The sequence below is a fragment of the Camellia sinensis genome, chromosome 7, assembly GCF_055761805.1.
Source record: "Camellia sinensis isolate YWXY chromosome 7, ASM5576180v1, whole genome shotgun sequence".
Lineage (NCBI taxonomy): Eukaryota > Viridiplantae > Streptophyta > Magnoliopsida > Ericales > Theaceae > Camellia > Camellia sinensis.
In genome coordinates, this window is record NC_138967.1 from 78,230,259 (window position 1) to 78,251,430 (window position 21,172).

The 21,172-nt window shown below is 36.6% G+C and overlaps 1 protein-coding gene and 1 long non-coding RNA gene across 3 annotated transcripts; one reads left to right on the forward strand and one right to left on the reverse strand.

The window, feature by feature from the left end:
* Positions 1-768: 768 nt before the first annotated feature.
* Positions 769-20,888, reverse strand: LOC114272685 (integrin-linked protein kinase 1). Of its 2 annotated transcripts, XM_028214404.2 has the most exons (12): positions 19,874-20,888; positions 17,289-17,363; positions 17,100-17,204; positions 15,591-15,676; positions 12,643-12,763; positions 12,382-12,461; positions 12,034-12,096; positions 11,795-11,916; positions 11,113-11,198; positions 10,680-10,804; positions 5,480-5,611; positions 769-909 (listed from the first exon to the last, which is right to left on the reverse strand). In XM_028214404.2, exons 1-12 carry the CDS (start codon positions 20,288-20,290, stop codon positions 903-905), a joined length of 1,419 nt encoding a protein of 472 aa, XP_028070205.2. In that variant the 5' UTR covers positions 20,291-20,888; the 3' UTR covers positions 769-902. The 2 variants fall into 2 exon arrangements, with proteins under 2 accessions (XP_028070205.2, XP_082734405.1); XM_082878279.1 differs by lacking the exon at positions 12,034-12,096 and having other exon boundaries at positions 11,795-11,835; positions 12,412-12,461; positions 19,874-20,839.
* LOC145795174 (uncharacterized) lies at positions 2,086-3,556 on the forward strand. Its single transcript, XR_014335526.1, has 2 exons — positions 2,086-2,283; positions 3,340-3,556. It is a non-coding gene; the product is annotated as an uncharacterized LOC145795174 (long non-coding RNA).
* Positions 20,889-21,172: the final 284 nt, after the last annotated feature.

Here is a 21,172-nt window from a genome sequence, read left to right on the forward strand (position 1 = left end):
GTTTTAAGTGGAGAATGTTATTTGTAATGTTCTTGAGAGACATAAGTATTTTAACTATTAAGTTATGAAACCTTCTTTTTGAAATAGATTGTCTTTATCAAAACTGTATGTCAATCTAGTTTCTGTGATATATATCTTATTTTGGGATTGAACACTGTTTTTCAAAACTGTATTTACTGTTCAAGCTTCTCCTCACTGAGCTATCAGCTGACTTAGTTGTTTATGATTTCTAGATGATAGAAGGACTTAGAGTGGACTCATGGTGTAGCGGGGACTCAATTGCATGGACTCTAGGACATTCATTATTTTGTTTTAGCTTGTTATGTCAATTTTATGCATACATTGTGGTTAGGTTTTATTTAGAATTATATTATTTTGTGGGCGATTTGTGTTCCATTTAGTATATATTTTTAGAAGTTTGTTATAGCTGATTTTACCATTTATACTTGTGACATGTCACATTATTGGGTTTTGATATATTTATTTTTGGACTATCGTTACATTTATTCTTAGTGATTGTTATGGCTGATTTTACCATTTATACTTGTGACATGTCACATTATTGGGTTTTGATTTATTTATTTTTGGACTATCGTTACACTTATTCTTTGTGATATTGGGTTCGCGTTTAGGCTTACGTGTGCCTTGGGTTAAGTCTATGTGGGCCACGGCCGGTCATGCTTAGATTTGGGATGTGACAATAGCCCAATATAGATCTTTTTTTGGAGAAATTACACATCAATTGGATGTTTACAAAATATTTACAGATGAGTGGAAAAGTATATGAATTTAATTATTAATATTTATAATTTGTCATTGATTTAAAATATTTTTGAAAGATACAGTGTAGTAATTCCCCCATCTTTTTTCTCCCATAGTCGATATTAAGTGAAGGCCTCTTCTTAAATCCTGCAAAACAATCAATTGTTAATTGTTAAGAGACAAAATATAAGCTTCTGGTTAAAACAACAGGCAAGTTAAAATCAAGTCATTTTACTATCGCCTAGACCTACATTACCATCCACCCAAATTATTTTCAATTCTCCTGTCAATATGACTGAAATTAATAATGATCAAGTCACTTTACTATCGCCTAGACATGCGTTACCATCACCCGAATCATTTTCCATTCCCCTGTCAATATGACTGAAATTAATAATGAACCCCTTTTTTTGTTGTTATGTTGAGTAATTGCTGCTTATATTATAATTTTTTTGTATGTTACCATTGAAATCATCGAATTTATCCTATTAACAGACCTACCAGCAGTGGTGTTCATATTCTAGGTAAGACAATTCTTCTCATAAGCAATAATTCTTCTTTTGTAAGTGTGCCAAGTTCTAGCAGGAATGAAAATGGCTAGTCTTGCTGCTGATTATTTTTCTCTATTTAGAACTGTGAATAGAATACATTAGTGGTTAGCGGGGAAAAAAACCAAGAGGAATCTTCAATTGATCACTACTTGGTTCAGTGTGGGTTTGAGGTTCAATATATGCACAGTATCAACTTGCTAAGAAATAAAAACACTTCTAAATAAATAGTGTGTCCTGTCGGATACCAACACGACACAACACTCATGGAACACTTCTCAACCCTTGAGAGACACACCTCAAAATGTCTTACTATGTTTTAAAATTTTCTAGATTTAGACATGCTTTAGACACTTGGAGAACATAGGCACATCACTTAGGCACATATAAAATACAATACAAGTTTGGATAAAATAACTTGAAATTCAATAATAATAAAAAAGCAATGTAAATTTATACTTATTGTGATGTTTTGAGTTTTAGACCTGACTTGAACTAGTGTTTTCGGACCTACCATTTTACTTTCAAAGTCCTTGCGCATTGTTTAATATCTTAATGATCATGGTTAGAACCGTACCTTGTATCTCAAAGTATTTTGGCAAGCATGATTTTAGAGTTTCAAGCGTAAGGATGAAACGGCGAAGTGTAGAATCACTTTGGCAAAGCTGTTCCTACACCAGGCAATGCTGCACATGTAGCCGGTAGGCCCACACGTGCGGATTAGTGCAGGCCGCGAGAGGTTCTAAGGATGGAGCTTCGCATGTGTGGTAGGGTGTGTCCGCACGTGCAGCGATGGGGAAAATTTGAGATTTTCTCCCCCTTCTCTCTAAAACCTAACCTAACCCAAACTATTGCCCTAGTTTTTTGGACCAAAGTGAAGAGCACGTTGAGGGCATTATTTTCACCGGAGCGATCGTCGATAAGGTGAACTCAAAAATTCCAGATTTCTTCCCTCTTCCTCTCGATCTTTGAGGTAGGGATTTTCTTAACCTAGTACATATATTTTAGTAAGATTATGTGATATTTTGATAGCTAGAATTGTTTGAGAAATTAGGATTTTGTTAATATTACTATTAATGTATAAATTGGAGGAAATTCTCAAACGCCTACAAAATGTTTCAATTGTTTTACCTGTGATTGATACGTGGCATATGAATTTGAGAAATTTACACTTCAAATAAGAAATCTCCAAATTTTTCAAACCCTAGAAAATGTGAAAATTGAGAATGTGGTTGTGTATGAGAAATTCATGAAAATTTTTGAAAAAAAATTGAATGTTTAGAAGTATTGAGAATGTTGTTCTTGGAAATCATATTTTATTTTGAAAAGTGTTGAGAATTGTGAATTATGCTCTAAATATTGGCTTATTGGAATATTGTGAAAGAGACAAATGTTTTGGCAATTGGTGGAGTATTGCATTGACCTGTTGTAGAATTGGTATGGGAATTAGGAAAATTGAAACATTTGGAAAAGCATGCATAGCATTGACATCCCATGTTTCATGTTTTTACTTTCTTGCATTTTTTTAATTTTTTGATAAATGTTTTTACTTATTGCATTTTAAGAAATGCATTGTGTTGAATTATCGAGGAATTTTAGAAAATGTTGAGAAATGGGGTAAATACCTTAGTAAATCAAGTTAGGGGGATGTAGTTATGCTTATGAGAATTAAGTTGGCTTGAGGTTCTCAATGAAAGTCCGGAAAACCGGGGGTAGGTTCCAATTTCCTTTCAATTAATAACCGGTAAAGTGGGGTATTTGATTGGTAGTGCTTTGTGAGACTACTAGCAAACACGTACTTATGGATTTCCAATGTTGTATTTACCCAATGTTTTGATAAAATGAAAGTTGTTGAATCGTTTATGATTTCTGAAAGTGCATGGCATGATCTCTTGGAAACAAAACTTGTATTTTTTAGCATGGCACATCATTGCATCTCATGATCATAATAATGTTAAAACTCATGCACTTTGTTAAGATTATCTCTGTTGGGCTATATGCTCATCCCTATGTGGAAAACTATTTTAAGGTATTGACAGCATGCCTCCACCGAGGTGAAGAAGGATTTTGGAGCATGAAACTTGTAAGCCTTTAGGGCATGTATTTGGATATTGTTCACTTTTGTATTTAATACATTACATGCTATAGATTCACACTTTAAGGGTTATGAATGTATCAATGCATGTAATTCACATTTTGTATTCTCAATGATAAATTGAAATGAAATATAGTGAGAGAGATTTATTTCATCTTTGTATATTGACTTATTTTAGGAAATATTATCAGCTTCAGCATGTCTAATTCGAATTGATTAATGAGAATGGTTAGTGAACATGGCTTTGTCTCAAGTTAAGCGGGTTTATGAAATTAGAGGCATTACACCTATTCTCCTCCTTTAGAGTTTAGAAATTAGTGTTACATAGCATTATGTTATTATCTTTGAATGAAATAGCATTATACGTGACATATATTAAGTGCTTACCCTCATATATGACATAAATAAATATATAAAACAACTCGGGTCACCCAAGTATTGTGTCCTATATTTTTGAATATTTATATGTCAGCATCTCAATGTTGTATCATGTGTCGGTGCTTCTTAGTCAGTCTATTAGTAGTCATGTTTTCGAGGACTAGCGTGCATTCATGGTCGAAGCTTTACTTCATTGTTTTTCCCCACAAATATGGTGGCTAGCCCTTGTTCCAGATTTTGGTTTGGTTTTTGCCTCTCTCACATTTAAATTGCTACTGCATGACAGTCCAACGATCATCAAAACTGGTTTCCATATGGCTCAAAGTTAAGGCCCATAGACTTGGCACAAAGTTCTTTTTTGCATATTTAGTAATGCGGCCAATGAATTGCCAACAAAATACATATTTTGTTGCCCATAGTTCCTTTCCAAGAAATTCATATAGGCTTCAAACATTTTTTTTTTTTTTTTTTTTTTGGGTTCAACCTAATAATACTACCATTTTGTTTCAGTTTGACATTGCTCTCTCAGATCTTTAGCTTCCATTTGGATAGATTAATTTCAAATGAAAACGATTTGATGTCAAACTTTATAAAAATATAGGAAAGTTGGCTATTATAGATAGATTGAGAAACTGAAGGGGACGATAGAGTAGAGTAGAAGTGAAGTATTTTATTATGATCTTTGTACAATTATAATCCTTGGTACGTTTACATTATTATTGACTTATTTGAAATCCGTCATGATAAAGCTCTCAAATTCAATCTTGAAATCCATATTTAAACTATCATATCTAATTCGAGCTATTTTCCTTCATTGATTAGTGTCCAAATCCTTTCATTTCAAATCCATAAATTCAAACATAACCTTATTATCTTTCAGTCAAACTAAGAAAATGTATTAGCAACTACACAGATGTGCAAACATGTGTTTGCACATAGCATGTATAACACAAACCCATACTTTTTATCAAGTATGAATGCACGCTTGACCCATTGCATGCATCTTAAAACAACGCACTACTTTGTAAAAACTATGCATCTCTAATAAATCCCTGACTTGGGAGATTCAAATGCCCACACCACCTTTCGCCATCACTCTTCCTTGCTTACAGCATAAACGAATTCCTTTCTTTTTTGCCTCTTTTTTTTTTTTTTTTTTTTTTTTTTTTTTTTTGAAATTACCATTCTTAACTTCCACATGGGTCACTGGGGAGCGGTTAAAACTCAGCCTATTAACCTCGAGGTTGTAGGTTTAGACCTAAGGGAAGCTACTTTGTGCAAACTATGCCAAAAGTTAGGTCAGTACCCAATTTACCCCCTCCTATAGACCAGGATCAAATGGGGACTAAATTGGGTGCAGTTTACCATGCTTAACATCCAATATTTTTTAAAACTAAAGTAGAAGGCTAAACCAACAGAAAAAATTGGGTGCCCAGGTTTTAGTTTGTTTCTTGGTCCTAAACCCCCCCCCCCCCCCCCCCCCCTCTTCCCTTTTTTCCAAAAAAAAAAAAAAAAACAGTAAGAAAAAATTTGTTCAACAAATAGATCTAGAGCCTTGAAATTTCTCCTTGTGTAAAATGTCAACCATCTTTACACTGATAATGTTATATCTTTTGTATGTCTTCAGAAAGCCATATATATATGAAATAGGGAATAAAAAATAAGATACTCAGAAAAAGACGGAACAGGCACATACCAAGGTAGCTTAAAAGCGTCTTTCCACCATCCATGATTAGAGCAGTTTGCAAAAATTCTGTCCAACCTTACGATTATCTCAGAAAAAGTTGGTCTTACAACAGATTCTGGATCCCAACATTCTTCAATCACCCTATGCATGCAAGAAAGGAAAAAGAAAAGCATGAGATATGTAGAAATTTAATGTATAAAGAGAAATAGAGAATTGTATTATTGATTGATATTTTTTTATATATTGATATATTACAATGATTCCTATATATAGAAGAGAGGATGTGGGAAGAGAATAGGTGAGTGTGTAGTAGGTATGGAGTAGGTGAGTATAGTAGGTATGGAGTAGGTGAGGAGTAGGTGGAGAGTAGGTGAAATAGGTGAGTGTGTAGTAGGTGGTAGTGGTAGGTGTGTAGTAGGTGAATTTTAACAGCCCCCGCAAACTCAAGGGGGATAGGAACTAACCAACTTGAGTTTGGAGAAAGTAACAAAACAAGAAAATATATAAAAATAAAAGAGGATAGGAGACACTGTCTGGTCGTGTCAGACCATTGGTGAAGACACTGGATGGTGGTGTCATAACGTTGTAGAGGACACTGTATGGGGGTGTCATAACGTTGTAGAGGACACTGTATGGGGGTGTCATAACGTTGTAGAGGACACTGCATAGTGGTGTCATAACGGTGTAGAGGACACTGGATGGCGGTGTCAGACCGATGTAGAAGACAGTTTATGGGGTCATGTCGGACCGTTGTAGTAGACAATGTTGTGACAGTTGTTGTGACAGTTTACAGAGTCTTGCTGGACCCTTGTAGAAACTAACCGGAATCAATGTCGGGACAGTTTACAGAGTCTTGTTGGACCCATGAAGGAGCTAACCGGAATCAATGTCGGGACAGTTTACAGAGTCTTGTCGGACCCCTAAAAAGTCGCACCCTCAAAAGGTGTGCCCAATCTGTCAAAAAAGGCGTGCCATCAATCCATAAAAAGGTGTGCCAGATATCATGGCGAGGCACGTGAGTGCCTTGGCTGGCGCGCCCGTTTGTTGTCTGGCGTCAAGTGGCGCGCGATACGCGTGGCTGCCCCGGCTATTTAACCAAGACGAAGGCGGAGGCTGAGGCAGAGGCTGAGACAAGAAACTGAGAAAAAACTCTGAAAAACAAACTCTTCGTTGTCGGAGAGAGAAACTCGGTAATATTCTGTAACACGCTGTTGCCTAGAAAATGGCTTCGTCGTCCCGCGGTCTGCTCACCCTCTTTCCCGACCTCAACGAGTCAACAAGAGAGAGAACTGGTGCGGTGGCACTGGAACCTCAACCAAGCGCCCCGGAGTTTGCTCCGTTGAACTTTCCGATGCGGTCTGTGGAGCAAAGAATGGCAGTGCAGTCGGATGTGGAAGCCAATCAGTATACATTGAAGTCATGTGTGGAAACCATGACTGCGGTTACAAACTTGTCGAACCGGCTGCAGAGTAGGGCAAATGAGGTGCAGCAGTTAAACTCCCAGCTAGCTCTGCTCCAACGCATGTATAAGGATGCGCGAGCAGAGATAAGTGTGCTAAAAGCGGAAAATAAGGAGCTGAAGCGGAAGGCCACCGTTATGTTCCGATTTTGAGGGCCGCCATATGCTGCAGTAGAGGAGCAGGGAGTAGTGATCATGCCCAGTGGAGTGGGAAACACGGAGGCAACACCGGCAAGGGCCGCCCAAGACGGAGACAAGAAGAAAAGACCGGCGGCAGAATAGAGAAGAAAAATCCCACCTGTGAATGTGGGTGTTTGTTTGTATTTTATTTTTTTTTATTTTTTTTTTTTTTTTGTTTTGTGTTTTTTTTTTTGTGTTTTTGTATGTGAAAACATGGTGATCGGGGTGAGACCCGACATGAATAAAATGAGTTGGTGTGCAGATCTTCCTGCTTCTTCTTCTTCTTCTTCTTTTTTTTTTTTTTTTTTTTGGTGCAAAAAAAAAAATAATAATAATAAGAAGAAGAATAATAATAATGGAAAACCGTGGGCTTGAAAACTATATAATAATAATATATTAATGGTATGATTGTGTAAGAATAATAATAATAATAATATATAGTAATAGTGAAAGCATGTGCCGTGTGGGAGCAGCTGCAGAGAAAGAAAAAGAGAAGATAAAATAAAATAAATAAAGGTAAGAGAGGAGTAGAAAATTTGAGTGGGGAACATGAGTGTGTGGAAAGAATGAAAAAGAAAAAGGATGGGTTGGATTTGTACAAAATAATAAGAAAATAAAGGAGTGGAGAAGGTTGTCTCCCCTGCCTGAAGTGAAATCAGTTGCCTTAGTGGAAGAAGAACTCATCAGCACCGAATACTTAAAATCATCATCAGTCTTCGCCATAATCGAAGAACTCTCATCAATCACCGATTCTCCAAAAACCCTTTTCTCAATCACACCTGCTCTTCCGATTTCACCAACTGGGTCACCCAAATCAACACTCTTCTCAATCTGGGTAGTCCCAAAAACAAGCTCAGAAGCTCTCTAAATCAACTCATCGAATGTCTGAAACATCTCGTCCAGTTCAACCAAGTGGGTCGCCTCTTTCTTCTGCTCGTGGCTTTGGAACAACGCCATGGATTTCCTCACCTGTTGGAGCACCGAGAAGAGCTCCGGCGGGACCGCCGGCGGCGCCACGTGGAGGGAGATCTCGGAGAGACGAGATTGGTGTTCGGTTTCGACGGTGTGGAGGAGGGAAGTGGCGGCTTTGACCTCCTCGATTGTGGGTCTGGGAAGGAGTGATTTGTAGGTTTTCATGATCTCTTCTATGGCTTCTACGTAAGCTGGTGATGGGTTTGGATTGGGTATTGAAGCCATAGCTGTTGGGTTTGAGAATAGCAGTGTTGCAGAGAATGGAACAACTGGAGAGGAGGAGGAGGAAGAAGAGTTTAGTAGGCCGATCAAGTGGTTGCTGGGAAGAAGAGTTCGTCGCCAATCAAGAGAGGTTGAAGCCCTAAGAGGAGAAGACCGAGGAGGATCGATCCAAGGTCGACGATCTCCGTGGATAAGGATCGACTTTATCTTGAAGAAGTCCAACAACAGAAAAAACCTTATTATGCATCAAAATGGAACAACCAGGCTGTCAGGTCTATGGTCGAGAAACGGCCGGAAATGTTGACGCCGTGGATTGCTTGAGGGCGGTGAAAGGCAAGGTTGGGGAGAATTGGAAGATGCAGGAAAGTGAAGGTATGTGTAGAAAATGCCAGCGGGCAGCGAAAGCAAGGTTGCCGGCCGGCTGCCCGCCGGTGAGAAAACAAAATACAGGCCTAAATCTTACAGCTCTGATACCATGTAGAAATTTAATGTATAAAGAGAAATAGAGAATTGTATTTCCTTGTAATTTCAATTCAGAGGACTATAAAGCCATCAAAACAACAAACCATTACCATGACTGAAAAAGACAAATAAGAATATACAATTCAAGAATAGTAACAATTTGATTTACAACTTGGCACCATTCAAGTTTACCAAAATAAGGGGAAAAAAAGGGAAACAAAACACTGAATTATGACTTGGTACAAATTCCCTTTTGATTATGTTGAACTTGGAAAAATTCAATAAAGGGAGAATGATGGTTATCAAACAGACCCTTCGACGAAAGGCAATGCAAAAGGCCATCCCAGTGTTATAAAGAATCACCAATCTGATTTGCCCACATTGATCGTAACAAATATCATCATCCCATATATTGATGATCATGTGGCAAAAAGAAATGCAACGGACCTAGTCACTCTTAATTCCTTTTTTGGTTATAAGTTTAGACTTGTAGCAGCTAATCTTTACAGATGCATGCACTCACCTATTAACCATGGTGACCAGATAAGCCTGGGGAGAGTCAAACCCAAGACATCTGGTTCCCTAATATGTTGTTGGAGTTGTTTAAAATATAACGAACCCACATCTCAACAGAAGATGCTAGACAAACAAAAACATGGCATTAAAAGTAAATCAATTACTTAACATTGACTTTTACATGTTAATATGGAAAGTAAAAACATCAAGAAAAGGCTCATGTGAGGGGTCACCCTAACCCCTTGACCCCAATTTTTATTCCTTTCTTTTAGAAAGGCAATCCCAAATTTTAATAAATCTTTTTAGTGACTTCTAAAATAAATATCCAATAATTATGACTTCCAATCAAGGTTTTAAAAAGCGGCCGCAACCGTTACGTAACGCCGTTATGTAATGGTTGTGGTAGTTACCGCCAACCGTTACGGCTGCTTTTGCAGTGTGATTGAGATTCACAGGTGTATCGGCCGTAGCGGCTGCTATAGCGGTCGTAATGGTGCCGTAACGGCCTATTACGCACCGTTATGTAACGGTTCCGAATTGCTTCTTTCAAAAAAACACAAAAAAAAAGTTGAAAATGGGGGAAGAGAGATAGAGAGAGAAGAGGGAAGACGGAGGAACAAGAGATAGAAAGAGAGAATAGGGAAGATGAAGAACATGTTATTGATTTGTTGAAGTTGTAAGACCTATGCTATTCTATTCAGCTATTATCACTCAACCATTTTGTTTGTGTGTATCTATTTATACATTGTTTGAAAATAATAATAATAATAAGTGTGGTCATTATCTATTTGGCTTGATTAATATATATATATATTTAGACTTTTATTTATTTTCTTACTTTTGTCGTTATTTATCTTATATATAATAATTAGTGATTATTTTTTGTAAAATATAAAGTCATTAATGATTAAAATAAAATGTAAAAAACTCAGTTTATAGTGATTTAAAAATATGAAATATATTAGATCAAACTTAAAAATTTATAAAAATTTATCAATATTTATTTTAAAACCCAATAAATATGATCATGGAAAAAAAATGTGCGTATCGGTAAGTTTTTTTCAAATTGTGCGAAAAATAAAAAAATTCACGGTTCTGGTTACCACAACCGTTACGCTACGGCCTTTACACCCCGCAACCGCAACCGCGCCACCGCCACCGTTACGGCGACCGTAACCGCTTTTCAGAACCTTGCTTCCAATTGAGCAATCTTTCAGGTACAATTTCACTTTCATGGAAGGATCTTGGCATCTTGCTATGGAGTTAATCAATTTCTTTACAAACTAGCATAACAAACTTGTAAAATTGTATATCTTAGCACCACTGCATTAAGCTATGAAGATTGAATAGCTTGAAAATGTTGCAAATTTGGTAACTTCGCTCAGGAAATCAGCTTACTCTTTCAGATCTGGAGGATAGTATTTAGATTTTGTCTTGAATGTTGGTCTCTTTCCTTCCAAACACATCAATTTAGCAGCATCTTCTGGGGACCTGGGGTGGAATGGTTGGACTCCCTCCACCATCTGAAACACAATCAGAAAAGAAATGCAATCGTTAAACATTTTGTTGTCGACAAATATACCTGATAGATGCTAGCATGATGTATAAAAATTGTCACAAATTGTCCAAATTGCACTAGATATGTACATAGTTGCAGTACTAGATAGTGCAGAAGAAAAGCACCAAAGAAATGGTACATGTAATGAAACAAACGGGGAAAGTAGTCATCATTTCAGGAAGATAAATTACATTCAAAGAAGCAAACATCTGGAAAAAAGTACTAATTAGGTAACTATTATGAATGAAAGGAAAACAAATAAATAAAAGATACCTCATAAAGAATGAGACCGAAAGAGTATGCATCCACACTTCTGTCAAATATTTCATTTTTATAAACCTCGGGTGCCACATATAAACCTACAACAATATGGATAAACACTTATTAAGTAGTGCACGGTGATGGGAAACCAAGGCTTCTTTTGCCTAATATACTGTTTGGGGTAAAATTCTTGTGTTAATGTACCTCCTTAAATATAAACTTACTTTTACTCCTTAAAATATTGTCTTACTTTGACATACTACAATGAAATGAAAATTCGTAAACTTCACAATGGTAGTCAACCAATCAGATCTATCAAATCCAAAAATATACATTTTTTAATAGAGAAAAGACACTAGTTTACAAGTTTTAATTACTCTCAGTTTGATAACCGCCAAATTCAGTCAAAAGTGCCTTCACCCATGCACTCAATGCCCCAAAACTAACAATAGCATTAGTGAATGCTTGATCAACCAAGGCCTCAACCTCAATAAAATCATTTGCTGGAGTGCCAATAACCAGTCAGTTTCACACACGCACACAGGATTGGGCACTTCTTGAAGGTAACAGTTCTGAATACAATGCATCATTCCGATTACATTCCAAAAGGCAAGATTTGGTCTGAATAAATATAGTCTATCTACTGATGTCTGTGGAACACCTAAAGCAATTTATAGGGTGCACCGGAACTTACTTGAACAATCAATTTGAGCATCAGGCTGCAACAGTTTTGCCCTACCAGGTGACACTTTAGACAAGCTTATCAAACCAAATCCAGATACCTTCAACAGACCTCCAGAGTCCAGCAAAATATTTCTGGCACCTTACCAAAATTTCAAATATTAAAAACAGCAGATCGATCTGATGATTGGAAACAAACTTGAATTCACAAATATACAGATTAGAATCAAGTCTTGCATGTAGTTGCCTTACTTGGGCTTTAAATCGCAGTGGAAAATTGGGTCCGGTTTACATTCATGAAGATAATTCATGCCCCTGTTTACAAGAAATCAAGCAATGACGTCAACATAAACAAGACGGAGACTCATGAAAATTATTAAAAAAAAAAGTTTAGATGGAACAAGCATTTCAAGTAGTTTGATATGTACAGGCAAACTGAAATGGAACAAAAGGACATATACGTGCACATTTACAAGAAAGAAACGAGAAAAAAATAAGAAGAAATATTGATAATAAAGTAGAAATGGGAGGAAAACATTGATTCAAATGATAATATTCAAGGAAATTTCAATAAATTTCTTTAAGAAAAAATGCACATGCCTCGCAATGTCTAGAGCAAATTTTAGAGCTCTAGATGGGGATAGACGCCCTTTCTTTTGAAGATAGTTCCCCAAGTCACCCTGAAAAATCACCATTCAGAAGAGCAATGTTAAACCTGCAGTACAAGGCATATACAAAATCAATACAGCCAATGCACTCCTACTATAGCAACGCCCAGATCAAAACAAACCCACAGTAGCATTATGGTTACCAAACTTGCATTTAAACTTCTAGACACAGGACACACGCAAAGATGCTTACTTTTGAATGATACTCTGAAACAATCATCATTGGTAAATTCTGGGTGACAGCTCCAACAAACTGAACCACATTAGGATGCCGGACCTTCTCTAACAAAGTTAACTCATGTTTGAAAGCATTTCTGCATAGAAAAGTATAAGATGCAATGTTTGAGGCGTGCAATTAGATGAACTTCATAAACTAAGCAGTAAGGATCAAGCCATTACCCAAAACAAAATATAAGATAAAACTATCAAGGAATAGAGAGCAACTTAAAACAACAAGACTACCATAAACATTAATACTGTGTTTGGTTGGGGGATTTGAGGAGGGATTTAGAAAGGGAAAGGGAAAAAGTGTGTGAAAATTAGGTGAAATATAGGCATGTTTTATTCACATTTCACCTACATTTTCCATTTCCCTTTCCAAATCCCTCTCCAAATCCCTCAACCAAACACAGCATAAATGCAATTGCTTAAAGAAGAAAAATATGTACTTTCCTAAATATTAGACTTCAAAACAGCCCATACTTCATCCAGAAATTTTTCTTATCACTCATCAAACAAAAATGACACATCACGTTGAAAGGCAAATTTTCATGTTCATTTAAAATTAAAAGGTCAAGTTCATCAAATGTAATATGACCCTAGGAAGGATCCTACAAGGCCATTAATATGGTCCTAAAAGTAATTTACTAGTGACCATAGCCACCCAATTAAAATTGTGGCAATAAAAAAAATCCCATTAATCAATAATGGGTAAAAACTCATTTTCCACTAACATAGAAACTGATTGGTCTAAAATTGTGGACCCTACAATTATAAAAATAAAAAATAAAAAAGTGTATTGACCCCACCTAAATTTTTGGATTCCATTGCTTTAAATCAATCAGAATTTGAGTTTCGATTACACATTTTAAGAGTGCGAACAAAATCAGACTCCACTTCTGTAGCATTTGATGTATTTTAAACATCACAAATAAACACAAAATTTATGGATTGATTAGATGGTCATGGTCCATACATGTGTACATGAATAGTATATTTATGTAACTTGATACAAATAAAAATGCTGTGCATGGGTCCATGTATAGATGGCTGTAAAACTAACCAAATAATGGGAAGACCAAATGGTTGTTTTGTTAAAACACACCAACAATGAATCTGTGACTAAATTTCTCACTAACTAACGTGGGCTCACCAAAAAAAAAATTAACTGCTAGAAGCTACCCACTTATATAAAGTGGGAGTTTTATATCTCAAACTTCCCTGCTACCCACAGGGGTAGCAAGGAAAACTACCCCCTCCTCTCTCTATATAAGCAGCAGATGCGATGCGGAAAGGAGAGCAGTTAGTAAATGGGAGAGGAAAAAAAGTTAGGCGGGGAGAAGAAAAAAAAGGAGAGACAGAGAGCAACGACAACAAATCAGTCAGTAAAGGAGTGAACAGAAAGATCACAGTGAGGCAAAATATATATATATATATATATATATAGAAAGAAAAAAAGAAGAGAGCATTCTGCAAAGAGAAACAAGAGAATGCTATACAAACAAAAAACTCATACATAATGATGTGGCTCAATGTGGACCTTTCTCTTCAAAACAAAACACCATCAAAGATGAATTTATTTACAATAATGGGGATTGCCACATCATTCTTGTCAAGTTTTTTGGATGAATTTTATGTAAGAACAGAATTTTCTGAGAAACAAATACAGAGAGAGTATTTGAAGTGAGGGAAACAAGGAACCTGTTCTAAAGAGAATATCTACAAGTTATATTTTCTCTCTTCCTCTCCCCCTCTCCCCCTCTCTTGTTTTTGTCTCTTCTAAACGAAAATTTTGCCTGAACCTTTTTTGCTCAAAGCTGTGTTAAAATTTTCATTTGGGTGAATCTTCTCTCGTTCAAAGTTTTAAAAAAAAAAGCATGGTGCCTTCTGTTAAGCTTTCTCGTTTGCAAAACTTTTCTTCCCTTTGACAAATGTTTTAAACAAATGATGATTGCTCATGGTAGAAGAGTGCATTTGCTTTCTATGCAAAAGAAAAGTAATGTTTTTAACAAGTGTATTTCACCCACAACAAAATAAAAGTGTGGGCTTCCTTCTTGCAAATAATTTTGTTCAAGTATACCACATCACATCTATAGGGTGTTCTTGAATAAATGTGGTTTATCCAGCTCGCGTGATTCACCGGTTCCACTGACTAGACCCTTAGAATGATTCAGTCCATAGAAAATTTTACATAATTACAGGTCCGCCCTAGGTCAACTAATTCGTCTATGATGGGTGCCGTAGCGCGCTCTGATTCACATATTCATGAATTGAAAGCCAAACACATCAAACTCGCAAATTACTGAAGTCAAATCTGCAAAATGAATTTGAACGGGAACTTTAACAACCTTTATACTGTCAAGACTTGGCTACAAGCATTTAATAATGCATAGGTCGGCCATACCCCCTTGTAAAGGCTACTTTAGTGCCGCCAGCTATTTCGCAATTGACAAGATTGGTGCAACCTCCTAGGGTATGATCAATGAGAGTTATATAGAGGGGAAAAAAACAAAAAAAAAAAAAAATTGCTTCCAATGCTATCTCGATGTGGAATTCTAAGAGTTTATCAAAAACTTGAAGTTTCATGCTTTCTGGGTTGCATCAACATGTGATCATGCAAAATATAAAATATAACTTTTTATGCACACTTTGAAGTGCTCCCACTCTCAAGATATTTTTGCAAAGTACGCTCTCACCCACTAATTAGTGACTTTTAGGGGTCTGCCTATTGTTCTCTTGTCACAGAAGCGCTAGATGCAACAGACACAACTCTTCAAGCAAGCGCTCCTCTACCAAGGTTTTAAAAAGCGGCCATTACCGTTACGTAACACCATTATGTAATGATATGATTCATAGAAACACAGACACTTAAAAAAAAACTAACACGAAATGTGGAGGAAAGAGGCATTTGTGGGTACATACATGCTTGCAGGGTCTGAATGACTGTCCTTGTCCAGTATCTTTACAGCAACTTTTGTGCCATTCCATTTAGCCACTTGATATGTCCCCTGTCAAAAGATATGGAAAATATCTATTACCAATTCATCACTAAAGAGACTATTTGAGAGTAGATCAGTCAAAAATCGCAATATCAACACACACACACACACACACACACACACACAAACAGAGAACTGAAAATAAATAAAAGTCTCATTCTGACAGAAACACAACAATTGCAGAGCTGAAGTCATAAGAATATTTTAGCCACAAGATGAACAGCATTACAGAAAAGATTAAAAATAAAAATAAAAATAAAAATAAATGAATGTACAAGCAAACTAAACAGGATATTGCATCAAAGCAAGAAACATGGCTTTGATCATTTTATGCCATGAAAAAGTACTATCCAAATAATTGGCAGAAAATTCATAATCAACAGTAGCACTATTTCATTATGGTCCTAAAAAAAAAACTGAACTATGCTAAAAGGAAAATTATTTCAGAGTGGGATGGTCGTAGTTAGTCAGGATTAATGGGGTAATAATGTGGGCCAGTTTGTATATAGCCTGTTGACATTGTTCGCTAATAAGGAAGTTTGGGTCTATTTGGAAGGTCCAATATACACCCATCAGGTTGATAACGCCGTCTCAGTTGGAGATGAATTTGGACTGACTTGAAGGAATTAATACCTCAAATTGCACATCACCAAACTACTAAGTTAATGAATCCAAGCAAAATTTCCACCCTAATTCATGGAAATGACACAAAAGGGATATAATGGGAACCATTCTAAGTTCTCCTTGAGAAATACTAGTCTAAAATTAGAAGAGTACTATAGTTCTTGCTAGACTCAAGTCAATTAGTTATATAATAAGATGTTTCTTCTTCATAATAAAAATAATGAGAGAGAGAGAGAGAGAGAGAGAGAGAGAGAGAGAGAGAGAAGAAGAAGAAGAAGAAGAAGAAGAAGAAGAAGAAGAAAAAGAAGAAGAAGAAGCTGTTTCCTGTTTCTACAGGAGCCACTAAGTTCCCTTCCAGTATAGGTTACAACAAAATCATTCAATAACTATGATAGATAACACCTATTAGTAACTTTAAATGTACACAAATTAAGAATTTTTAAAATAAAATGTAAGAAATAATAAAATGACAAAAAGAAAATCTCAGTTTCAAATCATTTGAGGAAAAAAAAAAATTTTTGATGCACAAAAATCTATATAGCAGAAGAAAACCAGTAGCGCTTCTCATAACAAATTGGATGTCAAATTAACAAGAATGCACACTTAACAAGAATGGACTGAGTTCAACAATATGCTTTTTCAGGAAAGAGCATTGCCGATTGGAAAAAAGAGTCCATCCCAAAATGAGAAAGCTTGGATAGGGGATGTAGAAATAGGATTACCAAAAAAGCATTGTAAAGATTTGACATTGGATCATACACATAAAATAGCAGTAATCTACTTATATTGAAGAAGATAAAGAACATACCTTTGTGATACCATCACTTCTGCGAATTTGAAGCTCTAATGGATTGAGTTCATACTCAGGAACTTCTCGAGGATTTGCAACAGCCATTGGTGTCTTTCTAAATTTCTACGAATATGTGAAACATGATTGCATTTAAATTCACAGAGGTCAAAGCTTTTCAATTTAAAATAGGGAATTAATTTGGGGTACCGGAATTTTAGTTCCATGGGCCTTCAAAGTATTATAAACTTCTACATTTCCATAGTATTTCGCATCAGCAGCCGCCTGTCATATGACAAGAAACTCCTTGTAAAAAAGCAATATTTGGCAGAACACAACATGGGAAGAAAAGACAGATACAACTTTGGAACTCCCATACGATGTAATGGTCCATTAATTTGTAACAGACACTGAATCATAACAAGGTAGAAAGCTGACATTGGTATAAAAACGATTCACTTTGCTTGGTTGCACTTTTTCAAAAACACATTTTAGAAAATTTTACTTTCTTGTTTTGCATTTTTTTTTATTTTCATTGAATTTTTTTAATATTTTAAGCATTTTTGTTTTTTTACTTTTTAGATATACCTAACATAAATATACCTAAAAAGTAAAAAAATTGTGAAAAAAACCTTTTAAAAATTCACTAAATACCAAAAATACAAAAAAAAAAAAAATATGAGAATTTAGTACATTTTTTGTATTTTTATGTATTTATTAATTTTTTAAAATATTTTTTCACAAATTTTTTACTTTTTAAATACATCTAAGTAAGGTGCATCTAAATAAGTAAAAAAAATGTTTAAAATTTTAAAAATTTAAAAATATTCACTAAAAACAAAAAAACACGAAAACTAAGGTGCCGTTTGGTAACACATGGTGCCGTTTGATAATACTTACGTTTTCAGTTTTCTGTTTATATTTACAAAAATTTAAAAAACTCAAATAAAAACTTGTTTGGTAAAATTTTTGATTTATAAATCAGTGGTCTCAGTTTATAAATTTAGCCAAAAAATGAAAACACAAAAAATGTGTTTCCATTTTGAGTTTTCAGTTTTTTTTTTTTACCACCCAACACTGGCCACCACCCGCCACCATTTTCTACCACTGTCTTCCGCTACTACCACCCACCACCCACCACCTACCCCCCCCCCCACCACCACCACCACCACCACCACCTGCCACCACCACTCACCACCCACCTGCCACCCACTCGCTACCACCACCCACCCCTCGCCACCACCGCCACCACCACCACCACCCACCACCCACCTGCCCTCCACCTGCCACCACCTACCATCCGCCACTACCATCCACCGCCCGCTACCACCACCCGCCACCTACTTGCCACCACCACTCACCACCCACCTGCCACCACCAACCACCCGCCACCACCACCCACCTGCCACCCACCCGCCACCACCACCCATCACCCACCACCCACCCACTCGCTACCACGTACCACCCACCACCGTCACCCACCCACCCACTCACCACCACCACCACCACCCACTCGCTACTACCTACCACCCGCCACCGTCACCCACCCACCCACCACCACCACCCGCCATCCGCCACCCACCTACGACCACCAACCACCACCCACCACCTGTCGCCACCACCACCACCACCCACTCGCTACCACCCACCACCCGTCATTGTCATCCATCCACCCATCATCACCACCCACCATCCATCCGCCACCACCAAGCACCACCTGCCATCTGCCACCCACTCGTCACCACCACCCACCACCCGCCACCACTTTCCACTACCGTCTTCTGCCGCCACTTGCCACCTCTTATCATTTCTCACTCTTTTTTAAATTTTTTTAAACATTTTTTCAGTTACCAAACGCGTTTGTAGTTTATGTTTTTCTAAAAATAAACAAAAAATAAACAAAAACCAGTTTATAAAATTTTGTAAATATAAACTGAAAACGTAAACGTTACCAAACACACCAATAAACTCAATTTTCAAAAAACTTAATCCAAAAAACTCATACTAAACACACTGAATATTATCTCATTCCCAGTTTCCCATCACTAGGAGTCTTGGATAATTTATTACATCACACAAATTTGACATGGTAAATATTACTCCAACTTAAAAGGTTAAAATTAAAAGCATAGTGTAAATTGAAGAAAGGATGTCTAACAACTATTCAAGGCAACAAAGGTTATCAAAACCAACTTGGTCACTGATAAATTATTTTTTAATGGCTTTGAACCATTTTAGGATCATATCAAACTTAATGAACTTGACCCTTTAATACAAAATAAATGTGAAAATTTGTATTTCAACAACATGCAATATGGTACTAAAAAAGAATATGAACTTAATTTAGTTTAACTAAACATATAGCCCTTAAATGAGAGGAATGGTAAAGAAGGATTATGTAGCCAACCTCACTTAAATGTGACACAAGGCTGGCTTAGCTATTCTTCTATAACTAAATTAGTACTATTATATACTCACTACTATTGGTTTTGGATTGGCACTAAACCGGACCAGACCAGGGCACATTTCTGCTTCTATAACTGAGGCCACAATAGTCTACAACCATAAATATAAAATTCCATATTTGATAAGAAATAAAAACAATACATATGAATGCAAGAGCTTATTGATATCGAATCAATAATGCATTAACTAACTACAGCATCATAATTTCCGAGTAACTAGGGCAGCAATAATTTGTCGAAGCAACCACATTGAACGATTGGTGATAACAAACTAGGAACATAGCAAATTAGTAATGCATGACTCAACAAAGAAGAATGAGAAATACCCACCGTACTGCCCCAGCGATCACGAGCATTAATATTGACCCTCCGATTGACCAAGAGCTTCACAACCTCGAGGTGGCCTTCGCAGGCGGCAATGTGCAAAGCAGTCCTCCCATCCAAGTCAATGCTATTTACATCAATGCCATCGTCCAGCAAATCCTGGACTCCCTTCACGTCACCTCTACAGGCCATGAACAATAACTGCATCGTAGAGTCGAGGTTTTCAGGCACAGAGAGCTCATCTTGAGCGGCACTACGACAAATCGGATCAAGCGAGGACTGGCGTCCGAAGCTAAATCGCCGGTTGTTGCGCCTTGGATCGAGAGAATTCTGCCGCTTGAAGCTGAATCTCCCGCTCATCCTCACCGAACCTGTCGAGAATTGCCGGGAGATTACCCGTGTCAACTGAACAGCTATCTCCATTCTCTCTCGACTCTGATTTCTCAAATCAAATTGCGTCAAACAAATTAATTGCTAAGAATTCAAATTCGACAATCCACATGACGAAATGTGAATCAAAACCGTGAAATTAACAGGATCGTAGTTGAATGATTGGATCAAACAAGGAAATTGAATGTACATGTGTATATATGAATATGATGTGTGTATATAATCGATATGATGGCGTGACGATGGAAAGAAGAACGCAGATGACAGCTCGATCGAGAACTCTGGCAAAAATCTCAATGGTCCAGCAACAACCAGGAGAGAGAGATTACATTAGAAATGAAGAGAGAGAGAGAGAATGTCAGAGGTTCCTTCCCACGAAGGATGGAGGGAGAAGAGAGAAAAATCAGGGGAACATGGTTGAAATTTGAAATGAATGGAGAGAGACGAGGGTATGACTCTCAAACCAGGATAGGATCCTGAAATGAATAAAGATCCTCAAATTAGTCAACAGAGGATCTCATGCCTCTCAAACCAGGATAGGATCTTGAAATGGATAAAGATCCAGTCAACAGAGGATCTCATGCCTCTCAAACCAGGATAGGATCTTGAAATGGATAAAGATCCTCAAATTAGTCAACAGAAGATCTCATGCCTCCTCCCAAATCAGATTTTTTTTTGATTTTTTATTTTTTTTTATTTGCACATAATTTTTTGAATAAAATTCAAATATTTAAATATTAATTTATAAATTTATTTTTGTTCATAATTTTAAATTTGAATATTTGATATTTATTCAGAAATTTATATCCAAACACATCTGCAATGTATACTGACAGTTTGTGTAGTATACAAATATAATTTCTCTTTTTTTATTATTTATTTTTATTACAATAATAATTTCAAATAAAATTATTA

Excerpts from the sequence above, each read along its gene's own strand:
- LOC114272685 (XM_028214404.2), bottom strand. The coding sequence starts at position 20,290 with ATGGAGATAGCTGTTCAGTTGACACGGGTAATCTCCCGGCAATTCTCG. Across the intron at positions 12,764-15,590 it reads CATTCAGACCCTGCAAGCAT|AAATGCTTTCAAACATGAGT; the intron begins GTATGTACCCAC and ends TTTTCTATGCAG. Across the intron at positions 5,612-10,679 it reads TATCCTCCAGATCTGAAAGA|GGTGATTGAAGAATGTTGGG; the intron begins GTAAGCTGATTT and ends TTGCATGCATAG.